At 37.7% G+C, this 27,283-nt stretch overlaps 1 protein-coding gene across 5 annotated transcripts in view; it reads left to right on the top strand.

Annotated features, from left to right (window-relative positions):
* The window catches only part of LOC135224687 (moesin/ezrin/radixin homolog 1-like), a 255,569-nt gene that overhangs the window by 153,507 nt on the left and 74,779 nt on the right, over positions 1 to 27,283 (top strand). For 3 of the 5 annotated variants that reach the window (XM_064263982.1, XM_064263966.1, XM_064263991.1), the window contains exon 2: positions 25,054 to 25,105. In XM_064263982.1, coding sequence (XP_064120052.1) covers positions 25,094 to 25,105 — 12 coding nt within the window. In that variant the 5' untranslated portion in view covers positions 25,054 to 25,093. The remainder of the gene's footprint in view (positions 1 to 25,053; positions 25,106 to 27,283) is intronic. The other 2 variants (XM_064263951.1, XM_064263960.1) reach the window with 1 other exon arrangement.

The raw sequence follows: 27,283 nt of genomic DNA on the forward strand, positions 1-27,283 counted from the left end.
ATATACGTGAAAATTATACGTATATATACACATGTATATCATACATACTATACATACATAATACATACATACATACAAACTCACACGTACTTACTGACATACATATGCGCCATTACATTTCGTAAGTGTTTTTAATTTATGACGATTTTGTGTGATTTTTGATAATATAGGCTGTTTGATTAGATTCATTGAGCTTGCCTTGCAATATATGTTGCATATATGTGTGTAGTATATATAAATGCATACGAATGCGACTCGCGTATTTAGAGTACTGTGCGCTGCACTATTCTTGGAGGAATGTATGCAGATTTGAATCTTCCCAAAATTGGATTATCGAGATGTTTTCAGTTGGATCGAAGTATTAGTTTTCGCACAGCGTATTTATTTTAATTTATGTTGGTGAAGCTCTATTTGAATGAAGATTTTAGCATGCGCCCAGAGTAAGCTGGGAGAGGATCACTCCTTGTTTAAATAGTTTTTTTGACCAACTAACGGGATTACATTGATCTTTGAGAGGAACACCTATGATTATGCTTATTAAAAGTCGTATGTGAATTTTTTTTTCTCGCTGGAGTCGGATGACATAATTAATTGAATTGGTAAGTAATTCACCAGCGAGATTGTCGTTTTTGCATTTAGAAAATAAGATTAACTTGTATTAATGTTGATGATGATATACAGCTATACGATGAAATGGAGACGAATGCGTGTGTTGAATTATATGAAGATGTAATGTCATTGCATTATAGATAAGTGCTTAAATTACACATATTTTATTTCTTCTTGTGCATCAAAACTTTTTAAGTGGCCTCTTCAGGTTTATGAATGACATTTTCTCTCTGATACATATATATATATATATATATATATATATATATATATATAGTGTATATATTGTGTGTATCTATAATAAACATATGTATATATATATATTATATATATATATATATATATATATATGTGTATGTGTGTGTGTGTGTGTTGTATGTATTTGCGTCCGTATAATAGGGCTGAATACCTCGATCCGTTGTTACTGTGGTGGTCATCTTTGAAGAAGACATCTAATGCTGAACAAGATTAAATGGATAGATGAAAAACGGTAATTAAAGAACAAACAAATTGAAAGCTGTTAGATACAAGATCAGAGATCGGTAGTGACTGAAATTTGGCTCAAGGAAACCCGCATGTAATGGCTTCTGTCACCTGTGGTTGTAGATGGTATCATTTTGGTGGAGGCGTTGCATGGTTCTGTGCGTTTACTATGTGCTTATGTGTTTCTTTTATTTGATATTCGGTTGGAAAACTTTTTTTTTTTTTTTCTTTGGCTGGTGACTAGAGTTTAATCGAGTCAAAAAGTAAGCGAAGTTGTTTTGCTTATATTGTTTGTTTGTATGTAAGGTGTTGCGTTGCATGGAACCATTGGTTATTCAGCAACGGGACCAACGGCTTTACGTGACTTCCGAACCACTCGAGAGGGAACTTCTATCACCAGAAATACACATTTCTAACTCCCCTCAGTGGAATGCCAGAGAATCGAACTCGCGGCCAAGACCATACCGATCACGGCACTGAGGCGCTTTTGTTTTGCTTGCGTGTTTATATGATATTCAGTTGGGAAATCCTGTAGATTGGGACTGAAGTTTTATAGAATGAATTAGAAAGGAAGTGAAGTCGTTTGTTCATAAGTTTCTTGATGATGTTCAGTTAGGAATCTGCTTCCTCTTCGGAAGGGCGGTACAGTTTTGAAAAGAAAGAATTAAGAGTAAGTGAAGTTGTATTGTTTATGTTTCTTTTAAATGATATTCAGTTGGAAAAAATTTCTTAATTGGGGTGGCCACTAGGGTTAGATCAATAGAGTTAAAGATCTTGTGAAGTTGACCTCGTTCACATGGCATCTCATGATGACGATGCTTACCGCACATCATAATTCCCGCCCTGAAACTTTTCAGCAGGGTACACATTCCTGCCAGACAGCACACTCATCCGGTCATGAGCATTAGCCAGACTCCGGAATGCTTCGAGTATGCATGACCTCCTTTCTTCGCTTGCATCAGCACCAGCGGTGCCATTTGTTTCATGCAGTTGCGGCTTTGAGAGAGAGAGAGAGAGAAATATTTTCATCTACATTTATTTATTTATTTATAGTGTCTGTGACGCGATCGTCAGCGTTTGCTTTGTCAGATGTTTGTTTAGACGAGCGTTCGTTACGGCGGCGGGGAAGAATAATTGAAGGGAAGTGTTGTTTATTGCCATTGTATTGCGAGATGGCCTTTGGAATGCAAGAGGAGAATGCATTTCATTGTTCAGGATAGTTAGGTGTGTGCATTTTCAAATTTTGATTTACGATAAATTGAATTTTGGTGTGATTTGTTTGATTGAATGCTGGGCTTCTGTTTTGAGGCAATCTGAAGTTAGGTCATCTTTGGATGTTTGGAATATTTGTTCAATGTAATTTTTTTTTTATCTTTTTTCAATTTGTTTAGAATTTTCTATACTGTTCCCTGATATTTTTTCGACCTCCTTTCTTCCTTGCAGTAATATGTTGTACCTACTTTGGTGTATCTGATTCTGAGCCAAGTCTCTCTCTCTCTCTCTCTCTCTCTCTCTCTCTCTCTCTCTCTCTCTCTCTCTCTCAGGTTGCTGAAATCCAGAAGTACCCAGTGAATGTATTAGGTTATAGAAACTTTTTGCAAAATCTGAAATTCTTTTATCGGTACGTTATGGATTTTATGGCAATAGCAGTTGGTAGGAAATATTTTTCGATAATATTCCCCACGCATCCGTTTGCGTACTACATGTCAAGTTATTCAGCTCTGATGAGCGTATCTCTCTCTCTCTCTCTCTCTCTCTCTCTCTCTCTCTCTCTCTCTCTCTCTCTCTCTCTCTCTCTCGGGAAAGGGATGTGACAACATTGTTATTCCCAAGTACGTACACGCATCCTGTTTGGTTTTTCTATCTTCATCTCTTATATATATATATATATATATATATAATTTTTATATATATTATATACACGCGCGCGCGCGCGCGCGAACGCACACACACACACACACACACACACCACACACACACACACATATATATATATATATATATATTATATATATATATATATATATATCTTGGACCGGAGATATTTTTCTTTCTCCTATATTTTTCTCGTTTCAAGACTCATCTTAAATATGTCGTTCTACCGTGAAAATTAAGTTTGTTGTTGGTGCTGCGTTTAAAGTTGTTTGTTTATGTAGTATATACTATTACATGTTGACTCGTGAAATAGTCTGTAATGGTCAAGTATAAAATGCATAAACTGTCTTGATATGCCCTTTGAAATTTGTAAAATATTAACAATTACTATAACGATACCGTACATTCTTGACAGCTACTGTGACGATTCTATACATACTTATAATCAACAGCAACTGCAATGACAGAGTTGGAAAGGCAACCTGGTGTGCCCACGTGGTGTATGCTTAAGTTTTGATGCCATGCTACCGAGAAATCGGCAAAAATATTGTGTAAAATACTAACAAACGCTTTCAGAAGTAAAGCAAATAAAGACAATAGTAGTGTCAGCGTGTAAAGTATTTTTCCAACGTGCGTTGAAAGCTGATAGGTGGATCAACTGGCTGAGTGCCTCAGCGGTGGAAGGGTGTTGTTCAGATGCTTAGAGAGAATAATAATAACCGTCTCAGCAACGTTTCTTGGTCGCGTCGGTGTTTGAATGTATGGCTCGTGGCGTAAATTAACTTGATTCACCCAGTGTTTATTTTGCCAAACAGTTTTAGAATCTGTTGAGAGACCTGCTGACAGTTCTCCTCACCAGTAGGCAGCATAATTTCATTTATTTTTAAACAATACCCCCCCTGTAGTCACTATTCGGTTGCAACATCGCTGGAGACATTTGCTGTTAGTCGGATCCTCGGGATACAGTTAAAAGAAAGTCGCTGCGGCGTTCCGAGTGTGTGATGGAATGTCGGTTAGATGAACACACTCGTAGTTGGATCAGCCGCAGCTAGAGGGCACCGCGGAACAACAACGTTTTGAGAGGATGGGAAGCGGTGTTATTTGTTCGTTGGTTTTGACAATTTCTGAATGCCGTGTTCATTGGGAAATTGGGTTATTTGGTTGATAGTATTTAGAAGTAGTGGCTGTTGTTATCAAATTTTTGCATAAAGTTGTGTGTGAGAGAGAGAGAGAGAGAGAGAGAGAGAGAGAGAGAGAGAGAGAGAGAGAGAGAGAGAGAGAACTATCACGTACACGCTGAGAGATTAACTTCAGTTTCTCGCAAGTTGAAAGAGAGGTTACCATTATCTTCTTGGGTAATTTCCTTTAAGCTCCTAACTAGTATAATTGCTTGAACATTGAACATTTCTTAGAATAAATTCGGACGTTAATTTATGTAATTATGCTCTACCAACAATGGATCAAGCCTTTTTGTAGGCACTTCATTATTGCAATTGGAGTTGTCTTATACCAATGTAAAGGATGGTTGATATATTTAGCTTTTAGCCTTTCATTTCTTTCTACATTTTACATCATTATCTGTCCCCATTCACTGCCTCTTGACGAGGAAATCCTCGCCCCACCTGGGTGAAGCCATTCATAAGATTCTCTCTCTCTCTCTCTCTCTCTCTCTCTCTCTCTCTCTCTCTCTCCTCTCTCTCTATCTCTCTCTCTCTCTCTCTCTCTCTCCTCTCAGGAATTGAAGTACCGAGTAGTTTCATGATATCTTAAACACGTCATACAGGTACAATTATGGAAATTCTAAAAGCAGGTTGTGGAGTAAACAAAGTGTGGTAAGATAGAGGAGAAATATAACGAAGGTTATTCCGTATGTGTATGTGTGATATATATTATACATACATTCAGATGTTAAACCACCAGTGTCGTTAACGACATTTGTAGATTAATATTTGTGAGTGATTATAAAATTGTTCCGGTTTATGTGGCTACATAAATACGTATGTGTATATATGTAATAATTTATTTATTTACTGCTTGCTCCATCTTTTTTAAAGTACTCGTGATTATTTTCATTCGTGAATTCAGTGGCCTTTAGAATCTAATCGCGAAGCAAGGGAGATGTGGGAGTGTGGTTTCGTGTAATGTGTATTCACTTTTGATTTCGTGATGAAGATGAATGGAGCTGTCCTAGTAAGCGATAATGAGTCATCTATGCCAAGTGCAAGCCATTAGCATTTCGTAGATTACACAGTTACCCAACTGTGTGTGTGTGTGAGAGAGAGAGAGAGTAGGGAGTGACCCAACTGTGTGTGTGTGAGAGAGAGAGGCGAGAGTGAGACGGATAGGAGACGAGGAGGGGAGAGAGAGAGAGAGAGAGAGAGAGAGAGAGAGAAAAGGGGGCGTGGCTGGGAGAGGGATGAATCTTATTTTGTTCTTTATGAGATTACAGTTTAGCTAGTCATGGAAACAGTTTTGGGAGTAGCGTAATTTTATTGTTGTATTTTGGAATTATCTCTTGTCTTGATTATTTTGAAATTTATGTTGGGGGGTGGGGGGTGTTATTTTGAAATTATTTCTTACGGTTACGTATTTGGAGATTATCACTGTGGGTTCTTTGAAATGATCTCTTGGGTGTTATAAGTTCTCTTGAGTAATAGGAAATGATCTTGTGTATTTTAATATTCATCTCGCGTCTGTATTTGGGAATGGTCTCCCTTTGGTATTTTCGAAATGATCTATTGCTTGAATATTTTGAAATTATCTCTTGCGTGGGTATTTTGAAATTACCTCTGTTTTGGGTGTTTTAAAATTATCCGGTTTGGGTATTTTGAAATGATCTCGTCTTGCGTATTTTGAAATGTTTTGTTCTTTCTTGGGTATTTTGAAATGTTCTTTCTTGGGTATTTTGAAATGTTCTCTCTTGTGTATTTTGAAATGTTATGTTCTTTCTTGGGTATTTTGAAATGTTCTCTCTTGGGCATTTTGAAATGTTCTTTCGTGGATATTTTGAAATTATCTCTGTCCTGGGTATTTTGAAATTATCTGTCTCTTGAGTATTGGGAAATTATCTATCTTGGGGTATTTTGAAATTATCTATCTCCAGGTTATTTGAAATGATCACTTGGTTTTTTTGCGATTGTCCTCTTGGGGTTTTTGAAATTCGTGGGTATTTTGAAATCATCTCTTGGGTATTTTACGATTATCGTTCTTGGATATTTTGAAAGGATTTCTTTCGGGTATTTTGAGATTATCTCTTAAGTATTTAGGAAATTATTTCTCTTGGGTATTTTGAAATTATTTCGGGTATTTTGAAGTTATTTGTTCTTGGGAATTTTGATATCTCGGGTATTGTGAAACTCTCTCTCTCTCTCTCTCTCTCTCTCTCTCTCTCTCTCTCTCTCTCTCTCTCTCTCTCTCTCTTTTAGACCATTGATGCAATCACATGGTGATTTGTCTTATTTTTTCAAGTAAAAATTAAATTACACTGGAACATTTCCGTCTAATGTTTAATATGGGAATGTGAAAGGTTATTTTACATCCTTCGGCATTGAATCTCTCTCTCTCTCTCTCTCTCTCTCTCTCTCTCTCTCTCTCTCTCTCTCTCTCTCTCATTAATGTAGTAACAATGTTTTTTTTTTTTTTTTTCAAAATTAGAATTGATTCTTTGGAAATTTCTGACTAATAGTTAATCTTAAATGTTAAAAGATTTTCTCATCTTTCATCGATGAATATGCAATTTTTATAATTATATTATTATGGCAAAAATTATTTACGCACTTAGAATTATTAGCTTGATAGCCATGAAAGGGTGTATATGAATGTAGTACACTTGCAGTAGGTGTTTATAAGGAAATGAGTGTTTTGTTAAGAAGATGCTTTGTCATAGCTTTCTCTTCTGGTTAAAAGATCGAGTCGTTCGTACGCCCTTGCATCTGTGTCCATCAGGCTGTCAGATCTCTACACATGTCTTTTTTGGTGGCAACTTGAGAGAATTCACGTAAATAGAAACACAAGTACATACTCTATTGTTATTATTATTATTACTATTATTAACCCAGTCGTATGGAACCAGAAGGTAATGGTAAAATATGCTTGACTGCAATCATGATAACTTGTCGAAAACTGAGCAAAAATTTCTGTCACCGCCTACCACCTTCATTCAGGAAATTGGTAGCTTTCCAATGACACAGTTTAGGGACTTTTAATCCCCTGACTGCCAAGTTTAGGAATGATCTTCCTTCGTCTGTGTTGATCTGCTTCTCATAACCTTTCTTCTTTCAGGAGGCAGATCACGTGTGTCACAATCTTCCGATTGTATTCGGGCCTGGGTTAGGGAGGTGTGTCAGGATCTTTGTCATACTACATATGGAACTTGTTCCTTGTCACCTCTGGGTTCGGTAGGGGTATGGTACCATCAAATGTATCATATATAGTGCACTGTAGGCATTACTGAAGGGTCTTGGCAACGTCCCTTCGGCACCTAGCTGCATTTTCATTGCTTTTTTTATTTTAACTGTACCTCCGTTCATATTCTCTTCCATCTTACTTTTCACCGTCTCTAATAGTTGCTTCATAGTGCAACTGCGGGGTTTTCCTCCTGTTACCCCTTTCAAACCTTCTTGCTGTCAATTTCTCTTTCAGTGGTATTCTATTCCTGTCACACTGGTCTTTGAAAGCGCCCAAATATGTAGTACTTATGGACTATCAACGTGAGAATTACTATAGTAGATTCACATCAACCGTGCATTTGACATCTAGGCCAGTCCCTTAAGACACTCCTGATTTGCTGTTTATGTATGTTCCACCTCTCCTGAAAGACGTATCCCTCTGGGAGGTGGAACATACATCCTCATGTGAACTCTCTCGAGAGACTGAAAGTTTCCAGTCCCATGATTGGCTTAGCAACAGCCAATCAGGAGAGTCATAAGGGACTGGCCTAGACGTCAAACGCACGGTTGATATGAATCTTCTGTAGCACGAAAGTTCGCAAGGTAAAAAAAATGCTGGCGAATATTCTTCCATCCTCGTAGACATGTTAATACACGTTAATATGCTAGTTCCGTGTGAGTCGTTGAGGGAGAATTATGAAGCGCTTGTGAACACTTCAAGTGCTGTCGTGGCTGACTCAACCTTTAATGTTTACAGCATGGAGGCACGACACTTGGAAGTGTTCATTCTCTCTCTCTCTCTCTCTCTCTCTCTCTCTCTCTCTCTCTCTCTCTCATTCTAGAGTGAATAACAAGTGTTTGGATTAAGGATTTTACTTCCATAAAAAAACTTGTAATGCTAAAGAAAATTATATCCTTACATTCAGCCGTCATAATCATGTTGATCAATAAACTTCAATTAAGAAAATGGAATTAACCTCATTGCAACACATCGGAGAGAGAGAGTGCGTTTAAATATTTCAAATAGTTCAATTCAATTTTGCCCTCCCAGTTTATAGAGATCGAAACAGTCTGAACAGTGCTTATATTATAAGAAAGACAAAAAGGAAGACTTAATTATTTCTCTTCAGGACGTGATGCCAAACCAGCCTCGTGGCGCTGATGATAACCAAACAAACAAGAATTCAGTGTCTTTGGAGAAGTAAGAACGGAACGGGAACGTTTCGCTTCACACATACAGGAATGATGTCAGTTTCCGTTACGGATGTGTGTGTGTGTGTGTCTGTGTGTGTTTCTGAGACGACTTCCATTTTGTGCGAGGAAATAATTCCCTCTCGAGACGGGAGGATTACTCATTGGTACACTGAGACACACAGCTGGTTGTTTGCGAATAGAATTAGAGGGAGCTATATATATAGCCGTATTCCTTACAGTACAGTAATCTCCAGAGTACATCTTGAGGGTAACGTTTTCACCTCAGCGCGCTCACTCTCTCTCTCTCTCTCGCTCTCGGTTTTCTCTTTCACGGATGTTTCCTCGTAGGAGGGTAGTACCGTCCTGTGAACCTCGCGCGGTACACTGTAGACATTACTTAGTAAGGTTCTTTGCAGCGTCCCAGCTGCAACACCTATCATTATTTTTACTGTACCTCCTCCATTCGTATTCGCCTTCTTCCATGTTTTTTCCACCCTACTCTAACAATTGTTTCATAGTGCACCTATGTATTTACTCTCAATTTTCCTTTCAGCTCTGAATGATTTCATAAGTACCAGTGCTCGGCTTTCGGCCTAGATTTTATCTCTCTCTCTCTCTCTCTCTCTCTCTCTCTCTCTCTCTCTCTCTCTCTCATGGATGTTTACCCAAGACTAGGTTCTTGTGTTGTACATCATTATGGAACTTTTTTTTTTGTGTACATGATTGGTATTCATTCATAATTAATCCTCCGTTCCTTCCTTCATATGCTTACAATATGTAATATTTTGTATACAGCAATAAATACATATATTGTTTTCGCACTTATGTTCGTAGTACTGCGCTTGTTCGATTTGTGTCGTAACCGTTCCATGAGTCATCGTGTTACATTTACATAGATTATTTACCCCCCGGAGAGGCGAACTGTGGCCTCACGGAGGATTGGGAAGGGGAAGAGGGGGGGGGGGGGGTTGAGTGAGTCCAACGGGTCGTGCGATTATAAGCACGTGGGATCTAAGTGAATTGTTGCTGCTTTCAATGTTGGTCGCCCTTTAGGTTAGTTGCAAGTGAAGTTTCGACAATATATGGCTGCTTTTCCAATTTTTGCTTTATTTCTCTTTTCGTATTGTGTTCTTTGCGGTGTCCTCCTTTTGATACCATGTGGCGTCTTCTATTTCGTCCTTCTATGCTCTTCGGTGATGACTGCAGTTTAGTCTGTTACCTATGAATTTTTCCTTCCCGAACTACTTGTAATTTGTGAAAATTAACAGTTGCAGTTTGCTGCATATCTAATAATAATAAAAATAATAATAATTGAAAAAGATACCCACAAAATTACTGTGTATAACGTGTTTACTTTTAAGTATAAATACTTAGAAGTAAACACGTTACACAGTGATTTTGTGGGTTTCTTTTTCAATCTTCAGAAGAAAACTGAAAGAAGTTTTTGCTTGGTTAATAATGATAATAATAATAATAATAATAATAATAATAATAATAATAATAATAATGATGATGATGATAATTGGTATTAGTAGTGGTTATTATGATGTTCGTATGAATTAGAAAATAACCTACCTTATGTACCGTGGAAGTACGTGGAACGTCGGTTTTTTGTTTGTTTTCTATTGACGGTGTTGCCATAGACCTGATGTGAATCAGGGGAGTGTTTCGTGGTGACGAAATGTTTCCCAGAATCTGGCGTGACTGTAGAAAAGGGAAAAAAAACGCTATTAACATGCTTACGAAATGAAGCCAGAAAGGAAATGAAACCACGGGGTCTTATAATATCTCTGCAGTCAAGATGTTTGGTGGTGTCGTCGATCCAAACATCCTGTCTGGGGGAGACATGCTCATAGCTGGTGTCCGTTTTGTGTTCATTTTAGGTTGATTGGTACTACAAGTGCTGCCGTTTCTTATTTAGTTCCGGGCGTGGGAACCTATATGCTTGTCTTTTCAACCTAAACGTGATTGGTATTTATATTTTTGACTAAATGACACAAGAAGTTTAAATATATTAAATATATTATCAGGACAAAAAACTACAAACTTATAGAACTCTCACTCATAAAATAAAAGCTCTATTATCATAAAGCTGTCTTGTAGTACTTGACTGTTTACAGTGTAAACGATCACATTTTTGACCTGATAACAGTTCATTTCTCTCTCTCTCTCTCTCTCTCTCTCTCTCTCTCTCTCTCTCTCTCTCTCTCTCTCAGAATGATACTGGTTCTCTTAAATGCTCCAGTAACCCTTGTGTTGATAAGGGTTAGATTACGCAATTCCTTTTTTGGTATTAGAGAGAGAGAGAAAGAGAGAATTTCCTCTTCATTTCTGTATCCCTTTCAGTCCCAGTATGAGAAGTTCACTTGTTTAAAAGTCCCCTATCAAATTTCACTTTGGATGTTAGATTGGGTGTTATAACCTTTTCTTTCGTTCCTCGTCATTGGTGTTGTGTTGTTAGATAGACTCTGCGTTTATGAGAATCAATGACTTTTGTTGGGGAGACTACGTTCAGAACCTCGGCTCCTTCAGCGTCCTACCATTGTTCGAGGCGTTGTGCTTTTTATAAGATCAACACGACTCTCAAGTGCTGCCTGAGAAGGGGGGGGGGGGGGGGACGTTGTTTGTGTGTTAGGTGGGATTGCCTCAGGTTTCATGATGAACAAAACTAACTTTTTTCAGAAAAATTTATTCATTCCTCAGAACTCTGCATCAACTTTAGATTTGTAAAAAGTTACAAGTCTGTGATGATTTGTCATTTGAAAGTTTAAGTTAACAAAGTGATTTTGTCAAATATATGAAAGCAAATATGGTTGAATATAATCCTTACCAGATTCTCTCAAGGGAGATAGATACGTCAGTTGAAGGAGTCATAACTAGTGAGGACAAATTTATGTCGGCCCAGAGTGAACCTGTCAACTCTCATCTTGAAGTCTTGACCTGTAAGTTAGTACAAGAAAAAAGAAATAGAAAATGTCTGGCTCTAGAGACCGTACTAGGCAAGAAATTAAATTCACATTTTCACACATTTGCTGTGTATTCATTTCAGTTACAAACGTCTGTATAGAATGCTTTAAAAAAAATTAATGGCATGTACATTTTAGTATCTTACTCTACCATCGGTAAAGCGAAAAATCGTAGGGTTTTTTGGTATCTTAAGTTTTACTTTTGGAGAAGCTTTCTCGCTGACACATCACGCGTCTCCAGTAACAAAATTGAGAAACTTTCATTTGTTCTATCACAAAATTGCCACGTGGTAAACAGGAGCAGGGGTTATAAATTGAGATAAGTTTCACATACGTCTCGGAATAACAAACCTCCCCTGTAATGGATTAATATTTTGGCATTTGTTGGACATGTCTTGTATCCATTACCGCCTGAAAGTTCTTTGAAGAGGATCTCCCTTGCCCTGGCTATAGTGTGTTTACTTTTCTAAGATCGCTGTAATGTAACTGTTTAACCGTATACGTGGACACAACTTCGCTCGTTGCGTGACATTGCTTGATGTTCCCTTAGATACCAGTGGTCATTGTGACAATTTGAAAGTCGGCTGGTTTGACAACTCCTTCATCATCCTCACATCTCAAGTTCTGTGGCCCTCTGCTGATCTCTTGTGTTTTACAGATCAAGTTTTTCAGGTTTCGAACAGAAGGGTTGTTGCCACCGATGGCGACTATCAAGTCCATTTACATCATTAACCCGCTTCTTAGATTCGCCATCGTTTGCCTGCTGGAGGAGTCTCGTCGTTGTAAATTTAGATGCGAAGGCATTTTGCTCAAGGGAGTCCAGATATTTTTAGTAGAGTCTCGAGAAGTCAAAGATCAAACGTTCCGTTTCAACAATTAGTTATGCTCCTCTTAAAACCTGAACATGAAAATTCATGCTTCGCTGAATTTTTTACTATTTTATTCATTTTGCCTAAGTTGCCGAGAGAGATTTTGTGGGCGTTTATGGCGTGTCGCGTAAATCAAGAACCGCGTTTGAAATATCTTTCCCTAATTAGAACGTCTTGGAGACGTTGAACTCGCGCTTTTGGCAGCTGGCGCTGACGATACGTGTTTTAAAAACTATTGTGTTCTCTTGTTAAAGACCGCTAGAGCTTTTGACTGAACGGATTAATTATGCATTCGCTGTTTAAAAGTTGTCATATATTAACCATCAGTGTCTCCAGATGTTTTAGGGTTGGCATATCTCTGGTGACTGTGTTCAAACGCATGGGAGAAAATAAATATTTTGAGGTCTCACGTATTCAAGTGCTCCTAAACGGGTATCTTTTATTATTTTTATCATTATTTTTATTATTAAGGCTGCTATTGAGAAGCGCTAGAATAGGCGTATTTTGTTGTTGCAAGACTACTGTTGTTGACAGACATATTGTGCACCGTCCCCGAAAAAAAGTGGAAAGCTTGACAGAAACATGGGCAGGTGGCTAGACAGAATTATTATGTTCTGTCCAGTATATATGTGTTTTGTCCGACAGTAGAAGACGCGATTATGCATTGCGTGGTGTGAAGAGTAGTCGAGTTTGGGTCTAAGTCACGTGCCGGGAGGAGAGGTGGTGGATTGTATGTTAATGGGCACCCACCCAGCCATCCTTCCTTGGCGCAGGTATTTCGAGCGCTAGCCCAGGATAATAATTAACGAGGTCTCGTTTATTCTGGTAGGGACCCGATCTTGTATAACAGCGGTGCCATACTACCGGTCATCTTTGGCTGACGTAAGAAACTGTGCGTTTCCGTGCTATAAAGATTCTCTCTCTCTCTCTCTCTCTCTCTCTCTCTCTCTCTCTCTCTCTCTCTCTCGGCATACTTAAGATTCTTTGCAGCGTCCCTTCTTCCTTTAGCTGCAACCCCTTTGATTCCTTTTACTGTATCTCCGTTCATAGTCTTGTTTCTTCCATCTCTATTTCCACCCTCTCCCAACGGTGGCTTCTTAGGGCAACTGCGAGGTTGTCGTCCTGTTACACCTTTCAAACCTATTTACCGTCAATTTCCGTTTCAGCGCTGAATGACCTCCAAGGTCCAAGAATTTACCACTTGTCCTAGATTCTGTATGTTCTGTTCATGTGGCACTTGGTGCCGAGTGTGTTCCAGCCTTGGAAAGGGGCTTTCTCTCGAGTGCCAAGGTGAGGAGGCATCGCTTGAGAGAATGTTGTATGCAAATCAGGCAGACCATTTAGGTAGGTTGAAGGAGCAAGCTATTTTCATAAGAAATGAAATAGTTTTATGAATTTAAAGTATAAAAATCGCCTTAGTTTGAATAATTTTTTCCTCCATTGTTATATTTTGACTTTAATTTTTTTTTCTTTTTTTAAACAAGTTATTAGTATTATTTTTTTTTTTTTACAAGATTTGTTTCTCTCTCCAACAAGAATTTTCAAAAGAAATGAATTAGTTTTATGATTTTAAATTGTAAAACCCCCCCTGGTTTGAAAAATTTTTTCCTTCATTGTAATATTTTGACTTTAACAATTTTTTTTTTAACAAGTTATTAGTATTATTTTTTTACAAGGATTTTTTTCCCCTCTCTCCAACAATAATTTACTAGCAAATAAACCATCAAAATAAGATTTTGACCTCGAGCTTTTCCGAAGTCCCTAGACAAAATGCAAACCCGCCCATGATCGCTTGAAAACATTTCCTTGGGTGTTGTGGCGACATGTCCAGAATGATGGGTTATAGTATCTCCCCTGGGGCTGTGGAAAGTCTCCTCACAGAATATTAGTTGACAAGTGCTGAAGCTTGAAAGGTCAAGTGGGATCTAAAACATTCTCGTCTGGCGACATTGGCACGTCCGAAATAAATATTTAAATTTATTTATTTATGTTATCATTATGGAGACTGAATGTATTGCGTGATAGAGGCTATATTTATGCACATTAGCATGGTGTGGTAATAATAAATTGTTGAGGTGAAACACCTTGTAATAGGCTGTCATTTCCTGGGACTGATGAATCTCCAGCTGTGTGTGTCATCCCTCACCAACTCCTTGGCCCACCATACCAGTCAAAACCTGTTTTTTTTTTTTTTATCCACCAACATAAGTGAAGCACTGTGCCTTTGGAAAACATATCGGTTAAAAGAAATGCTTGTGCCCATGCCCGCATCGTTAGGTAGGAATTACTATGTGGAGAGAGAGAGAGAGAGAGAGAGAGATAGAGAGGTTTCCAAGCTTTGGTTTGGAGGGGTTTGGGGCGGGGGCGGCTATCGTTTACGTTATACTTATATTTAGCCTTTGGATTGTGCAATAGGTGACATGGTAGTGAACGGTGGTTGCACTAAGGCCAATGCTTAGAAGAGTCGTACAGCATTTCTCTTCCAGCAAGTTTCAAGAGAAATTTTTTTTTTCTCTCTCTCTCTCTCTCTCTCTCTCTCTCTCTCTCTCTCTCTCTCATATTCAGGGACATTGGAGGAAGCGTCTGAAGAGGGACGAGTTGGTCTCCAGGGGGAAATTGTTGACGGTAGTGACACGGCAGAATTGTAAATATTGGACAGAAGTATGGTCATGGCGCTCCTCTTACTTTCTCGTGCATATTATTAGTCTGTTTGTAGAACGTAAAAGTAATATGTCAAATATATTCAGGGTTTCATTCAACATCATAGTTATTTGGAAAAGAAACACACAAGATTACCTACACATCTCTTGAGAAAGGGCCACAGATAGGGCCTGAAAGTACTCCAGTGTTAATACTATGTTGGTACGTGCAAGTAAACAAGTTGTACTCGGTAATCTTGACTGAAAGAGTTTTTTTTTTATTATAGTTATTGATGATAAGATAATTTGGCTAGAGAGGCTTAGTATATGTCGTCGTGCGGCGCTTGTGTTTTATATAGCTTCTTAAAAATGCCACGTATATTCTTCAGGGTCTCACTCAACATTATATATGTTATTGATAAGACATTTTGGCTGGAGAGAGAGAGAGAGAGAGAGAGAGAGAGAGAGAGAGAGAGAGAGAGAGAGAGAGAGAGAGAGAGAGAGAGAGAGAGACTGACTTGTGTTTATTTAGCCTTTTAAAAATGCCAGTATATTCCTCAAGGTTTCGTTCAACAATGATAAGAAAATGTGGCCTGGGAGGTAGTATTGTGTTTTTGCGTGCGTGTGAGAGTGCAAGTCTTGTTTGTTCACTCTCATCACATGAGGATATTTTTCTATTATTTTAATTAATAGAAATGTAATTCTCCCACCACATTCCTTTGGTTTAGAATGCGGTTCCTGTAGAATGTATCCTACATCGATTGCGCTTCTAAGTATGTTGTATGGACGCATTTAAACCAGTCCTCATTTGTTTTTGACGTAGCGGCTTTCTGAAGTTGAACCGAAGAAGTAGAGCGTGATTTCATACTCGCTGGGCAGTGTTTTAATTTTGTCAGTCCAAATAAAGGCTAAATTCATACTTTACATTAACATGCAAATTAACCACATGATTGTAAGTATGCAAATGAAATGCGCAGCTCTGCACAAAAGAAGGAAGTGCTCCATTTGGAACAAAACGGGTGATGTTAAATTACACGCAAGTTGTAAAAAGAAGGTTAATTGGGTTTCAATGTAGTGTGTGTGTATATATATATGTGTGTATATGTATGTGTGTGTGTATGTATGTATGTATGTATGTTTGTGAATTCTTAGAGTATGTTTGCTTCACTGGGGCTCTGTCCCCTGACTTTACAATATCACTTTGTACACAAAGATTATAATTTCGTGCTTTATTTTCTGGAAATATTGACAGGAAGTAGCATTGACAACCTTTAATATTTTTGAAGTGACCTACTTTGCGTTTTTTCTTATTCCTCCATTGTCTTCGTTGGTCGGCAAAGGTCAAAGTTAACATAGATTACACGCACACCCTTGCCTTATGTATATGTATGACATGGATGCGCGTGTCAGAGTTTCAGAATAACCAGGGAGATTTGAAGAAAGTTTCAGTCTGATCTTTTCAGACAATGTGTGTATCGTCGTATCCTGTAATGAATAATTATTTTGTAATTTATATTTCTTGTCTGCAGATACCGTATTCGTCTTTCCTTCTTGCTAATATTTTTCCTGTTAGCAAGCAATGTTGCGCTTTTGTTAATAATGTGTTGATCACAAGTCACCTTCTATACCTATAAAAGGGTAGATCTTTCCCATTCAAGAACAATTAATTTTATCTATTCCTTTTCTTTTGAGAATTATTCTTTGTTAAATCTTATTATGTATGTATTATGGAAGTTATGCAGACTGTTAAATAGTCACTTGTGTACGTTACTTCTATGGTAGTTTTTCTGTTGAGAATTTATTTCGTAATTAAATCTTATTACGTCATTATTACGGAAGATTCATTCGATGTTACTTGAATCGTCACTTGTGTAAGCTCTTATAAGTTACCATTTCTTTGAATTTCAATTAATTAATTTATGTATCTTTTCTTCTTAATAAGTGAGATCTTTTCTTTCTGCATTTCCCTTTACGTTCTCGTACTTCCTGATGAGTCATTCTTTGCAAGTTTGAATTTCAAGTCAGTGGCCACTGTGGCATTGTTCCATATGAATGGGCTTCATCTGAATAATAATGCTAAAATAGTCTGAGAGATTTTCGTAATTAAATCTTATTTCGTATTATCAGCTTTCTTTATTCAGTGTTTCTTGAATCGTCACTTGTGTATGTTCTTATAATATCGCGTGATTTTGACGTCTTGTCTTCTGTACAACATCAGAAGGGAAGAGGATGAGGGTGTGGGGGGAGGGGTTATGGTATGGCTGGCGAGTTGTCACACACCTGCTTGTTTCATGTTGCAGTGCGTGATGTATGGCCGCCTTGGCCGTGACACGTCTGCCTCGCGTTAATTAAGGGGCTTTTGTTAGATACCATAGCCCTGGCGGAGAGGCCTGTTTGTGTTTCACCTACGGGCTTTTCGTTTGTGGCAATTTTAGTATTGTCATTATTACTCTCTCTCTCTCTCTCTCTCTCTCTCTCTCTCTCTCTCTCTCTCTCTCTCATATGTCCTTTTTCGTAAATTGTAGCGTGCTGGGCTTGAAGCTGAGTAGACCCCTTTTCGATCCCTGTAGTGGGTTAGTGCCTACATTGCACCGAATTGGGTGCACTTGAGGTTCTTTTTATTGTACCTCTGTTCATATTCTTTCTTCCATCTTACTGTCCACCATTTCCTAACAATTATTTCATAATGCAACTGCGAGGTTTTCTTCCTGTTACACCTTTCAGACCTTTTAATGTCAATTTTCATTTCAGCGCTGAATGGCCTTAGTTGCCCTAGTGCTTGGCATAATGCCAAAATTCTATTTAAAAAAAAAAAAACCCCGCTTTTCGATATTGGGACGAGTAGGCAATGCGAGCTTGTTTTAATCAATCCAGTGTCTCTGGATAATTCAAGTAGTGAATTAAGTGCTCGGTTGTGAGTCGGCGAGTAATTTATAAGCAAAATATTGTAAATTAAGCGAAATTTAAGTAAAATATTGTAAATTAAACAAAATTTTACCTTGTCGTCGTTTGGATATTTATAAATAACAAAACTCGCGAAGCTATGAAATAATGGGTTAGCATAAGTATTGTTTAATACCTTATCTTTTTAAATGGTCGTTGGTTTTTACGGCATGTATTTTTTTCGGGGGATGTGTGGGGTGGGGTGGGTAGGAGCCGCTTCATTTAGCCCCTTCCTGTTGCCGCATTCATCAGGTTTTAGTGCCGTTACTACAGGACGCAAGTACCCATTAAATCCGTCATTTGTGGCAAGTCTTATCACTTCCAGAGTCTTAAGCCGTATTGATTTTGTGCCTCAACCTGATACTTTCCCTCAGAGGAGATTTGCCATTCATGACATTTGATATTTTGATGATGGGTGTCCAGTTTCCTGTGTTCACGTGCCGGACTCTCTCTCTCTCTCTCTCTCTCTCTCTCTCTCTCTCTCTCTCTCTCTCTCTCTCTCTCTCTTTTTTTTTTTTTTTTTTTTTTTTTTTTTTTTTTTTTTTTTTTTAAGTTGGCTCTATGTATCCCACTTTTTACTCATGTGAAGTCGGCTCTATATTTCCCTCTTTTTTTTTTTTTATGCTTGTGAAGTTGGGTATTGTATGCAGTTTTTTTTGTAACACACTAGCCCCTTTATTCGAAAGCATTTGTATCGCGTTTAGTGCATGCTCACCGAATTTTTTGTGCCTAGGAAGTGGTGACATCTGGACAACAGCGTAAGGCAGAAATATCTAACGCTGTCTTGTTATACTGTTGTTAGTTAATATGTGTGTCGTTAAGCACACACGCACTCATTCCTGGTGGACATGTATGAATGTGATCGCAATGGTAATAGATATTTTAATGCTGCGATAGTTCTTGGAGAACGCTTCATGGAAGGTTCCAGTGATTTGATTAGAATGTCTGTAAATTTGTAACTAGCGGTGGGGGCGATCATCTTCATTTATAGATTTACTTATTACAATTTCATTTCAGTGAATGTAATATTTTGTATTTTGCGGAACACTCATCGGTAGTCTCCAAGCGTTCTTAGTGTTCTGAGAATGCAGGCATTATTCAAGGTTCTTTGCAGTTTCCTTTCGTCCCCTAGCTGCAACCCCCTTCGTCCGTTTTACTGTACCTCCGTTCATATTATCTTTCTTCCATCCTCCTTTCCACCCTCTCCTAGCAATAGTTTTATAGCGCAACTGCTTTGAGGTTTTCCTCCTGTTTCACATTTTAAACCTTTATATTGTCAATTTCCGTTTCAGCACTGAATGACTTAAGATTATATTCTGTTTTACGTATTCTATATTAATAGAATGTAATTAAGCAAATGACTTCTTTCGATTCATGACACGTAGCGCTCTCTCTCTCTCTCTCTCTCTCTCTCTCTCTCTCTCTCTCTCTCTCTCTCTCTCTCTCTCTTCCAGGTCCAGGTAAAGCAGCATTGCAGACTCTCATCCTGGTCCCTCCCTTCCTTTCCAGTAACCTGCAGAATCATCTCCCTTCGTTCTTCTTAGTCACTGCAGTTTATTTTTTTATTTGTAAATTAACTTAATTTTTGATGTTAGTAGTATCGTCGGTGTCCCTTTGAGCGATTTTTAAAAGTAAATTTTTATTTATTATTTATTTATTTATTTATTTGGTTATTTATTTTTATAGGTATATAAAAGGATTGTGAGTTTGGACAGATGGGTGAAATAGTTGGTCGGTTGGTTTTGACATTACTTCTGACAAACTCGGATGCGATAAGGTTGTCCAACCCCCCCCCCCTCCCCACACACACACACACACGCACACACACACCACAACCACCCCTTTTTTTATATCCACCCCTTCCCCGCTCCCTTTTATTTGCATACCCAACGTTTAATTTATCGGTTCCCATTTGGGAGTCAGACTCTCTCTCTCTCTCTCTCTCTCTCTCTCTCTCTCTCTCTCTCTCTCTCTCTCTCTCTCGTGAACAGAACTGTATAATTATGCTTTAATAAGGTGCTTTTTCTTGCTATTAATAACAGAGGCAATTAGTAAACCATTCCACCGTGTTGGCCTTGTGGTTTACTTTGTAGATATTTTTATGTTATCAGGGACATGCAAGAAAAAAAATTAAATAATAAGGTAGTTAATAAAAAAGTTTCTTAGGTATGTTATTGATTACTTTTGATGGGTTGGTGTATCGAAGATGATTTTTATAGATTTATCGTGTTAACTCTTGGAACACAGACGGTGATTATGATAATTAGTATATTAGTGCCATAGAAATTTTTATACGGAGAAATTTAATCCAAATGCTAATAATCGTTCATGACCGGAGGCACTTCGTACGGGACTGTAGTATATAGTATCTGAATGAATTTATAAGTATATTAGATTTTTTTAAATTTCGATTTTAGCACCTCTAGCGTTTCTGCTGCATGTTGTTAATATGCGATGAGTACACCTAAAGGAGATTAGAACTCGCGAGACGGCCAATTGTGACACTTGTGGAAGACGATTAGAGTCCATAAGGACACCCACGATATGTGATCAGAAAACATGTGGGCAGTTAAGGATCGTAAGTCAGGCGCTTGGAATACGCAGGAGGGAGAATGAAAATGCGGATGAAAGAGCGTCGAAATGCATTAGCGGAGCAGTGAGGAACCTTATGGAAGGCAGGTATAGAGAATAAGCCTGAAGGGGAATGAGGCCACATTAATAAGGGAGTTAAGGAAGGCGATTATTGTAGCTTTCATAAAGACTAACGCGACATGTGACCTGTCAAAGTACTCTGGATAGTTGAACTCTGAAGTACCGGGATTAAGAACAAGTATGACACGAAATACTGCAAGTGTGACAGGACAAATTTTAATAAACAAAAAATTGCAAATTGAAAATGAGCAGCATAAGGCAGGATTGAAGAAAGCTCTTGGCTGTCGCGTTTCCAAATTGCGATTTGTAGTGTGATCTCTCTCTCTCTCTCTCTCTCTCTCTCTCTCTCTCTCTCTCTGTCAAAATAAAAAAAAAGTGGGGTCGCTTGAATGTGTTGAGCTAAATTGTTGTTGACGAACGTGTCGCCATGGCGATGAAAACTTGTTGTGAGTGTCATGCCATTGGCGTATAAACCTCAAGGGCTTAATAGCTGAGTAGTCATGATTTCAAGATAGTGATCGTCGTTTATTCAAGCACACGGAGACAGATTAATTTTTTGTTTGTTTTCGTTTGTTATGCTTAGGTTTGTTTTTTTAATTTGGTTTTGATATTGGCATGAAAACTGGGCTCAGTTTTTCGCGCGATTTGTTGTAGAATCGAGTCGTGGATAATTTCAGTGAAAAGTATATTATAGAAACAAGTGCCGTTACTAGTTCACCATTCCATTTAACTTCAGATTTGGTTTGATGTGTCTAGTAATTTATAGGAGAACACGACTGAACACTATTGCGGCAAGCACACAATACTACCACGATGCTCGTAGTCCTGGCATGAATTAGATAGTGTTAAAGCCTCGCCAATATTCTCATCATCGAAGAATATGAAGGAACGTCACGTTCATTAAAGATGACTATAGAATAAGACCCTTTTTCTGAAGTGTAATTCTTGACGCTTTTCAAAAAATACACAGAAAATCCTTTAGGTTTACGAGGACGAGTGTTTTCCTCGTCAGAACTGATGATTGAATGACATGAGGAGAGAAGTCCTCGTAGAGTTTAAGGATTACATTGTACCGTTTGAAATTTTATCAGCGATAAAACTTGAGGAAAAGATCCGATTTCATCTTCATGCCTGAGGATATTCATTGTGTCAATTAAAATTTGCCAGTTTGTTTAAGGATATTCAGTAGACTTTTGAAAGTTTAGTCAACAATGAAACTTAAGAAAAGGTCTCATTTTGTCATGCTTGAGGATAGGCAGTCTATTTTGACATTTATCGAAAGTGAAACTTAAGAAAAAGGTCTCATTGTTTCATGCTTAAGGATATTTAGTGGATCTCTTGAAATTTGCCCCCATTACACTTTCAAAAAGATTTCATTTTATCCAAATACTCATTATTGTGGTCGCGATGAACGTCACCATGCCCAAATTAAATGACATATTAGAATGTTTGCGGCGGGGGAGGGGGCTGAATTTGGGGGTGGGCGCTTTTCGGAAGAGGCGGAGCTGCAGTGGTGCTGCGCCAGAGTAAGTTGATCAATAGTGGGTTGTTGGTCCATTAGGCTTAGGAAGCCATTCATTTGGCAGGATATTGACGTTGTATGGGAATGTGTTTTGTTTGAATGAACGCGTGTACGTACTTCCATAAACCAGCTTTGCGTTGGATTCTGGACTGTCTCATTATGGGATGAACAGCGAGTGTTTTGCTTGTTTCTGGAGTTGTAGGGTGGGACTCCCCTGAAATGTAATGTCTTTCGTATAACGATTTGCACTTTATATTTGTATTCAGTTATATTAATGAGGTCGCATACTAAAAGAATTACATGTAAGGTGAATGAAATAGGGGTACAGTATTTAAAAAACAAGAAAATTGTGTGGTTTTGTTTTTGTTTGTTTCTTTGATATATATATATATATATATATATATATATATATATATATATATAATATATATATATATATATATATATAATTTAAATAGTGTAACCATATTTCATCCATTTGCAAACACATTCTCTGAGGATCCGACCTCATTAGTTTAATTGAATAATGATTTTATTGCCATGATCTTGTGTTGACGATTTAATGTCCGGAGGACCTTTTGACAGGACCAAAGGGGGGCGTGGCTTAGGTTGTAATTGCGGGTCATTAGGCTCCGTGTTGTAAACTGGGGGAGAGAGAGAGAGTGGGCGGGTAGTCTTCTTCGTCATTTGGGGGAAATTGTCGTTTTATGACGACTCCTGTAATGATATTGTCGTGGGTTATACGGGACCTCGGTCTGCACGCGAGGAAATGAGAGAGAGAGGGGAAATGTATGGGTAGTTTGTCCCTGTCAGACGTGTTAACGTTTCCTCCAAAAGAAAGTTGTGCGCGCGTTTGGGTTATGACACGCTTGGCTTATCTTGCTGAATTAACAAGATGAGAAGCCAGGTTATGCAATCACGGTGTATGTACCAATCTCTCTCTCTCTCTCTCTCTCTCTCTCTCTCTCTCTCGCCTCTACTCGTCCTTCGTCTCTCTCTCTCTCTCTCTCTCTCTCTCTGTTGTTCAGATGTATGTTCTTTTTCATTTTATGCATGGGTGAATATCTATTCCTTCTCTAGTCACCTATTTGTTGAATACTTCGTAACAAACTCCCATAAATTGTTGATTTTATTATCGTAAGTGTTTTTCTCAGGATTTCGTGCAGATACTCTCACATTTCCCTTCAGTAAAAAAAAAGATTTAAAAAACATGAACATTTCTTTTATCGTTTCCACAAGAAAATCCGCAGCTGACATCGTTAATTTGGAAACAAATCTCCTCGTCTATCTTGCGTAGTTTGCAGATGACGTCAGTTTGAATCGATGTAAATAGTTCAGCGGTGTGTGTCTCTCTCTCCCCTTTGCTAGATTTGTGTTCTTAGTCCTTTTGATATCAGAGGATTGTACTCGATGCCACGTATTTAAAGGTCACGGTGTGGAGCTGTTAGTAAAGCCAGTGTGCAGGAGTTTTCGCAGTAGCTTGTAATAGCCTCAGTTGTTTGTATGCGTTTGTATCTATGTGAGTGCAGCTGGCCATGTTAATTGAGTACGTATTTGTGATGATGGATGAATGGGGTTAGTTTTAAGAGGAGGTGGTGTACAAGCTTGTTGGGCTAGTCTGTGACTAACGTCATTTGTTATCTATACAGATTCCGGAGATGAGTCGTAGGCCTATATATGCGTATATATATATATATATATATATATATATATATATATATATATATATATATTATATATATATATATATGTATAACAGAATCACGAAGAAATTAGGAACGTGATAAATCCATAAATAAAGATAAATGCCACGAGGGAAAAATAAACGAAGGAGTCTGCGAGACCTTTCGACTTAAAAGCCCTTTACTGAAGCAGATACTGAAGCAGTAAAGAGCTTTTAAGTCGAAAGATCTCGCAGACTCCTTCGTTTATTTTTCCTTCGTGGCATTTATCTTTATATATATATATATATATATATATATATATATATATATATATATATATATATATATATCAATCACATACACACAAGTTACCGACACAACATGATATATATATATATAATATATTACATACATACATACATACATACTACATACATACATACGCGCATACACACACACACACACACTACACACACCACACACCATATATATATATATATTAGAAAATATATATTATAATATATATATATATATATATCATACATACATACAAGACTACATACATACATACATGCAACATACAACGCACACCACACACACACACACAACTATCTTCAGTTGTATTCCACACAGGAAAATAAAAATGGTATGTGTCAGAAAATGCCCAACGGTTTCGTCCTCCAATAGAACTCATCTTGGAGCGTTTATTAATAAACGCTCCAAGATGAGGTCCATTGGAGGACGAAACTGTTGGGCATTTTCTGAGAAATACCATTTTCATTTTCCTGTGTGGAATACAACTGAATTACTATATCTTCGTGTCTAAGAAGATTATATACCAGTGATGTGACCTTCAATATTGAGCGATGGTATAATTCATGTGTGTGCTGTATATACATCAGGTATTTGTACAAAGTTATTTATTTTCATGACTATACATAAGTGTTGAGAGAGAGAGAGAGAGAGAGAGAAAAAAAAGAAAATAAGAAGAGGTAGCAGAGGAAGAAGGAGCGGAAGAGAACGAGAGAGAGAGAGAAGAGAGAGAGAGTTTTAGAAGAGAGAGAGAGAGAGAGAGAGAGAGAGAGAGAGAGTTTTATAGCCAAAACTATAATGTAAATAATTCAACGTATATGGAAAATTCCTCTGGTCAAGGAATCTTCAAATCAATTTAGTGTCGATGTCTGATCAATTTGATGTACATAAATATCCAGACTTTTGTTAATGCCGTTTATTTTTCCTTTTCTTCCAGATAGTGTCAAGTCCAAGGAAGTATTGCAGCAGGGTTCAAGATGCCGAAAGCGGTAAGTGTTACTGACCTTTGTCTCCTTTTATTAGAAAAATAAATAAATAAATAAATTTAAAAAATCATAAGGAAAATAAGAATTTTATTCTAACGATAGTTAAAATATCTCTTTCGTTTCTGCTGTGCTGTCTGAAAAGATTTTGTTACGACGATAAACTAATTATATATATATATATATATATATATATTATATATATATATATATATATATATATATATATTAGAGCATTTTTACACAAACATACATTGTATATAGTCCTGTGGTTCCACGATGGGTTTAGGTAATTGCTTTAATAACTTCAGTTAGGCAGATACGTCTTTTTTTTTAATGCATTTTTTTTTTGCTGATACGCCAGTTTGTAAATGCATTCATTTTTTCATGTAGAAACGTCACTTTGTAATGCATTTTTTAATGCAGATACGTCACTTTGTAAAAGCGTTTACTTAAATTTGAAGCGGATACGTCACTTTGCAAATGCATTTATTTGTAATTGGATACGCAACTCTGTAAATGCATCTTTTATGTAGATACGCCACTTAGTAAATACATTTTGTTTTCCAGATACGTCACTTTGTATTTTTTTTTTTTTTTACATTAAGACTAGGCCAATTAGGTCAGTGACCCTCTGCCTAGTCCTCTCACTGACTTTGTGTGTCATTGTTTTTCATTTCGGATGGGTATGTGTGATCACGACTTGTTTGTCGTCAACTCCACCTGTTATGTGATTGTATCAGGTCAACTGTAACGCTACCTCAGTGATCGATCGGTACGACGCTCAGGTATATCAACTAATGCATCTTACCACAGGAGGTGGTGTGTGTCCATCAATTATAGTTTTCTGTAAAAGAAAACTATTGTGACGGCGCCGTCTGTCCTTCTGCCTTTCTGTCCTCCCGCAGATCTTAAAATTTACTGAGGCTAGAGGGTTGCAAATTGATATGTTGATCATCCACCCCCCAATCATCAAACACTCCAAATTGCAGCCGTCTAGCCTCAGTAGTTTTTGTTTTATTTAAGGTGAAATTTAGCCACTACCGGGCCGTGGCTGAAAGCTTCATGGGCCACCGCTCATACAGCATTATACACGATTGCGCCGAAGAGACTTCGGAACATTTTTTACTTGTTTCATTAATGTATTACATTTACTGTTGAGTGTATTGTAACGGAAGTGAGGATGAATTGACTATTATATTTTTCTCGACATAAGTTCATTTATGAAAGTCATATAGATATACTTTCAAAGAAAAAATGTGTTTAAGATTCTCAAAATACTTCTTTAAGGGACCTATGTTAAAACTTGGCGCCCCTCGTTAGTTGAAATTACAACAGACTCAAAGAAAAATAAAAGAAAAAAAACTAACTGGCAGTGTATATTTTTCTGGAGAGAATTGTTTTTATCCGTGATGAAGCTGTTTCAGAAAGTATTCACAGTTTCGGCAGCTCTTTCCTTCTATCCGCGCTAGGCTAATAAAACGAGAATAAGCATAGATACTGTTTAACCTACAATTCCCCTATTTGAAATCGTTTCATGGTATAGAATCAATGTTTCAAGGGGTCCACAATATTAAAAGGGTTAAAAGTTCGTGTGTAATTTATAAACACTTTATAAAAGAAGATGATAACCCAGAGAAGGGTTCAAAAGTGTTTATAAATTATACACGAACTCTTAACATTTTTATTATAGTTGACCCCTTAGAACATTGTATGAACTCTCGTGATTGAGAGTTTTCTCCAAATAGAATCAATTGCTGCATCGAATCAACAGGTTGAAAATTGTGAAGGATGCATCAGCCAGTGTGCGCTTAAGCTATTGGCAGGCAGACTGGGTTTCGGGGTAGGGGTAGGGAGGTGATGTTGCACGAACGGGCAAATGATTGATAGTCTTCGGTAGTGGATATAAAATTGTGTGTGTGAGAGAGAGAGAGAGAGAGAAGAGAGAGAGAGAGAGAGAGAGAGAGAGAGAGAGAGAGAGAGAGAGAGAGAGAGAGACTGTGTGCTGTCAAGGTATCAGAGTCTTTTATAAGTTCTTTCTCGTTTTGCCAAAATTGGGTTTCATCTGAAGGTGTTTCTATTGTATATTTGTTAGTTATTTGGGAAGGCTGGGGCATAAAGATACAGAAAGTGAGAGGAAAATGCGTTGAAACCCGCTCGCTTTTTTATTCATTTTTATTTTTG

The sequence above is a fragment of the Macrobrachium nipponense genome, chromosome 20 (genome assembly GCF_015104395.2).
Source record: "Macrobrachium nipponense isolate FS-2020 chromosome 20, ASM1510439v2, whole genome shotgun sequence".
Taxonomy (NCBI): domain Eukaryota; kingdom Metazoa; phylum Arthropoda; class Malacostraca; order Decapoda; family Palaemonidae; genus Macrobrachium; species Macrobrachium nipponense.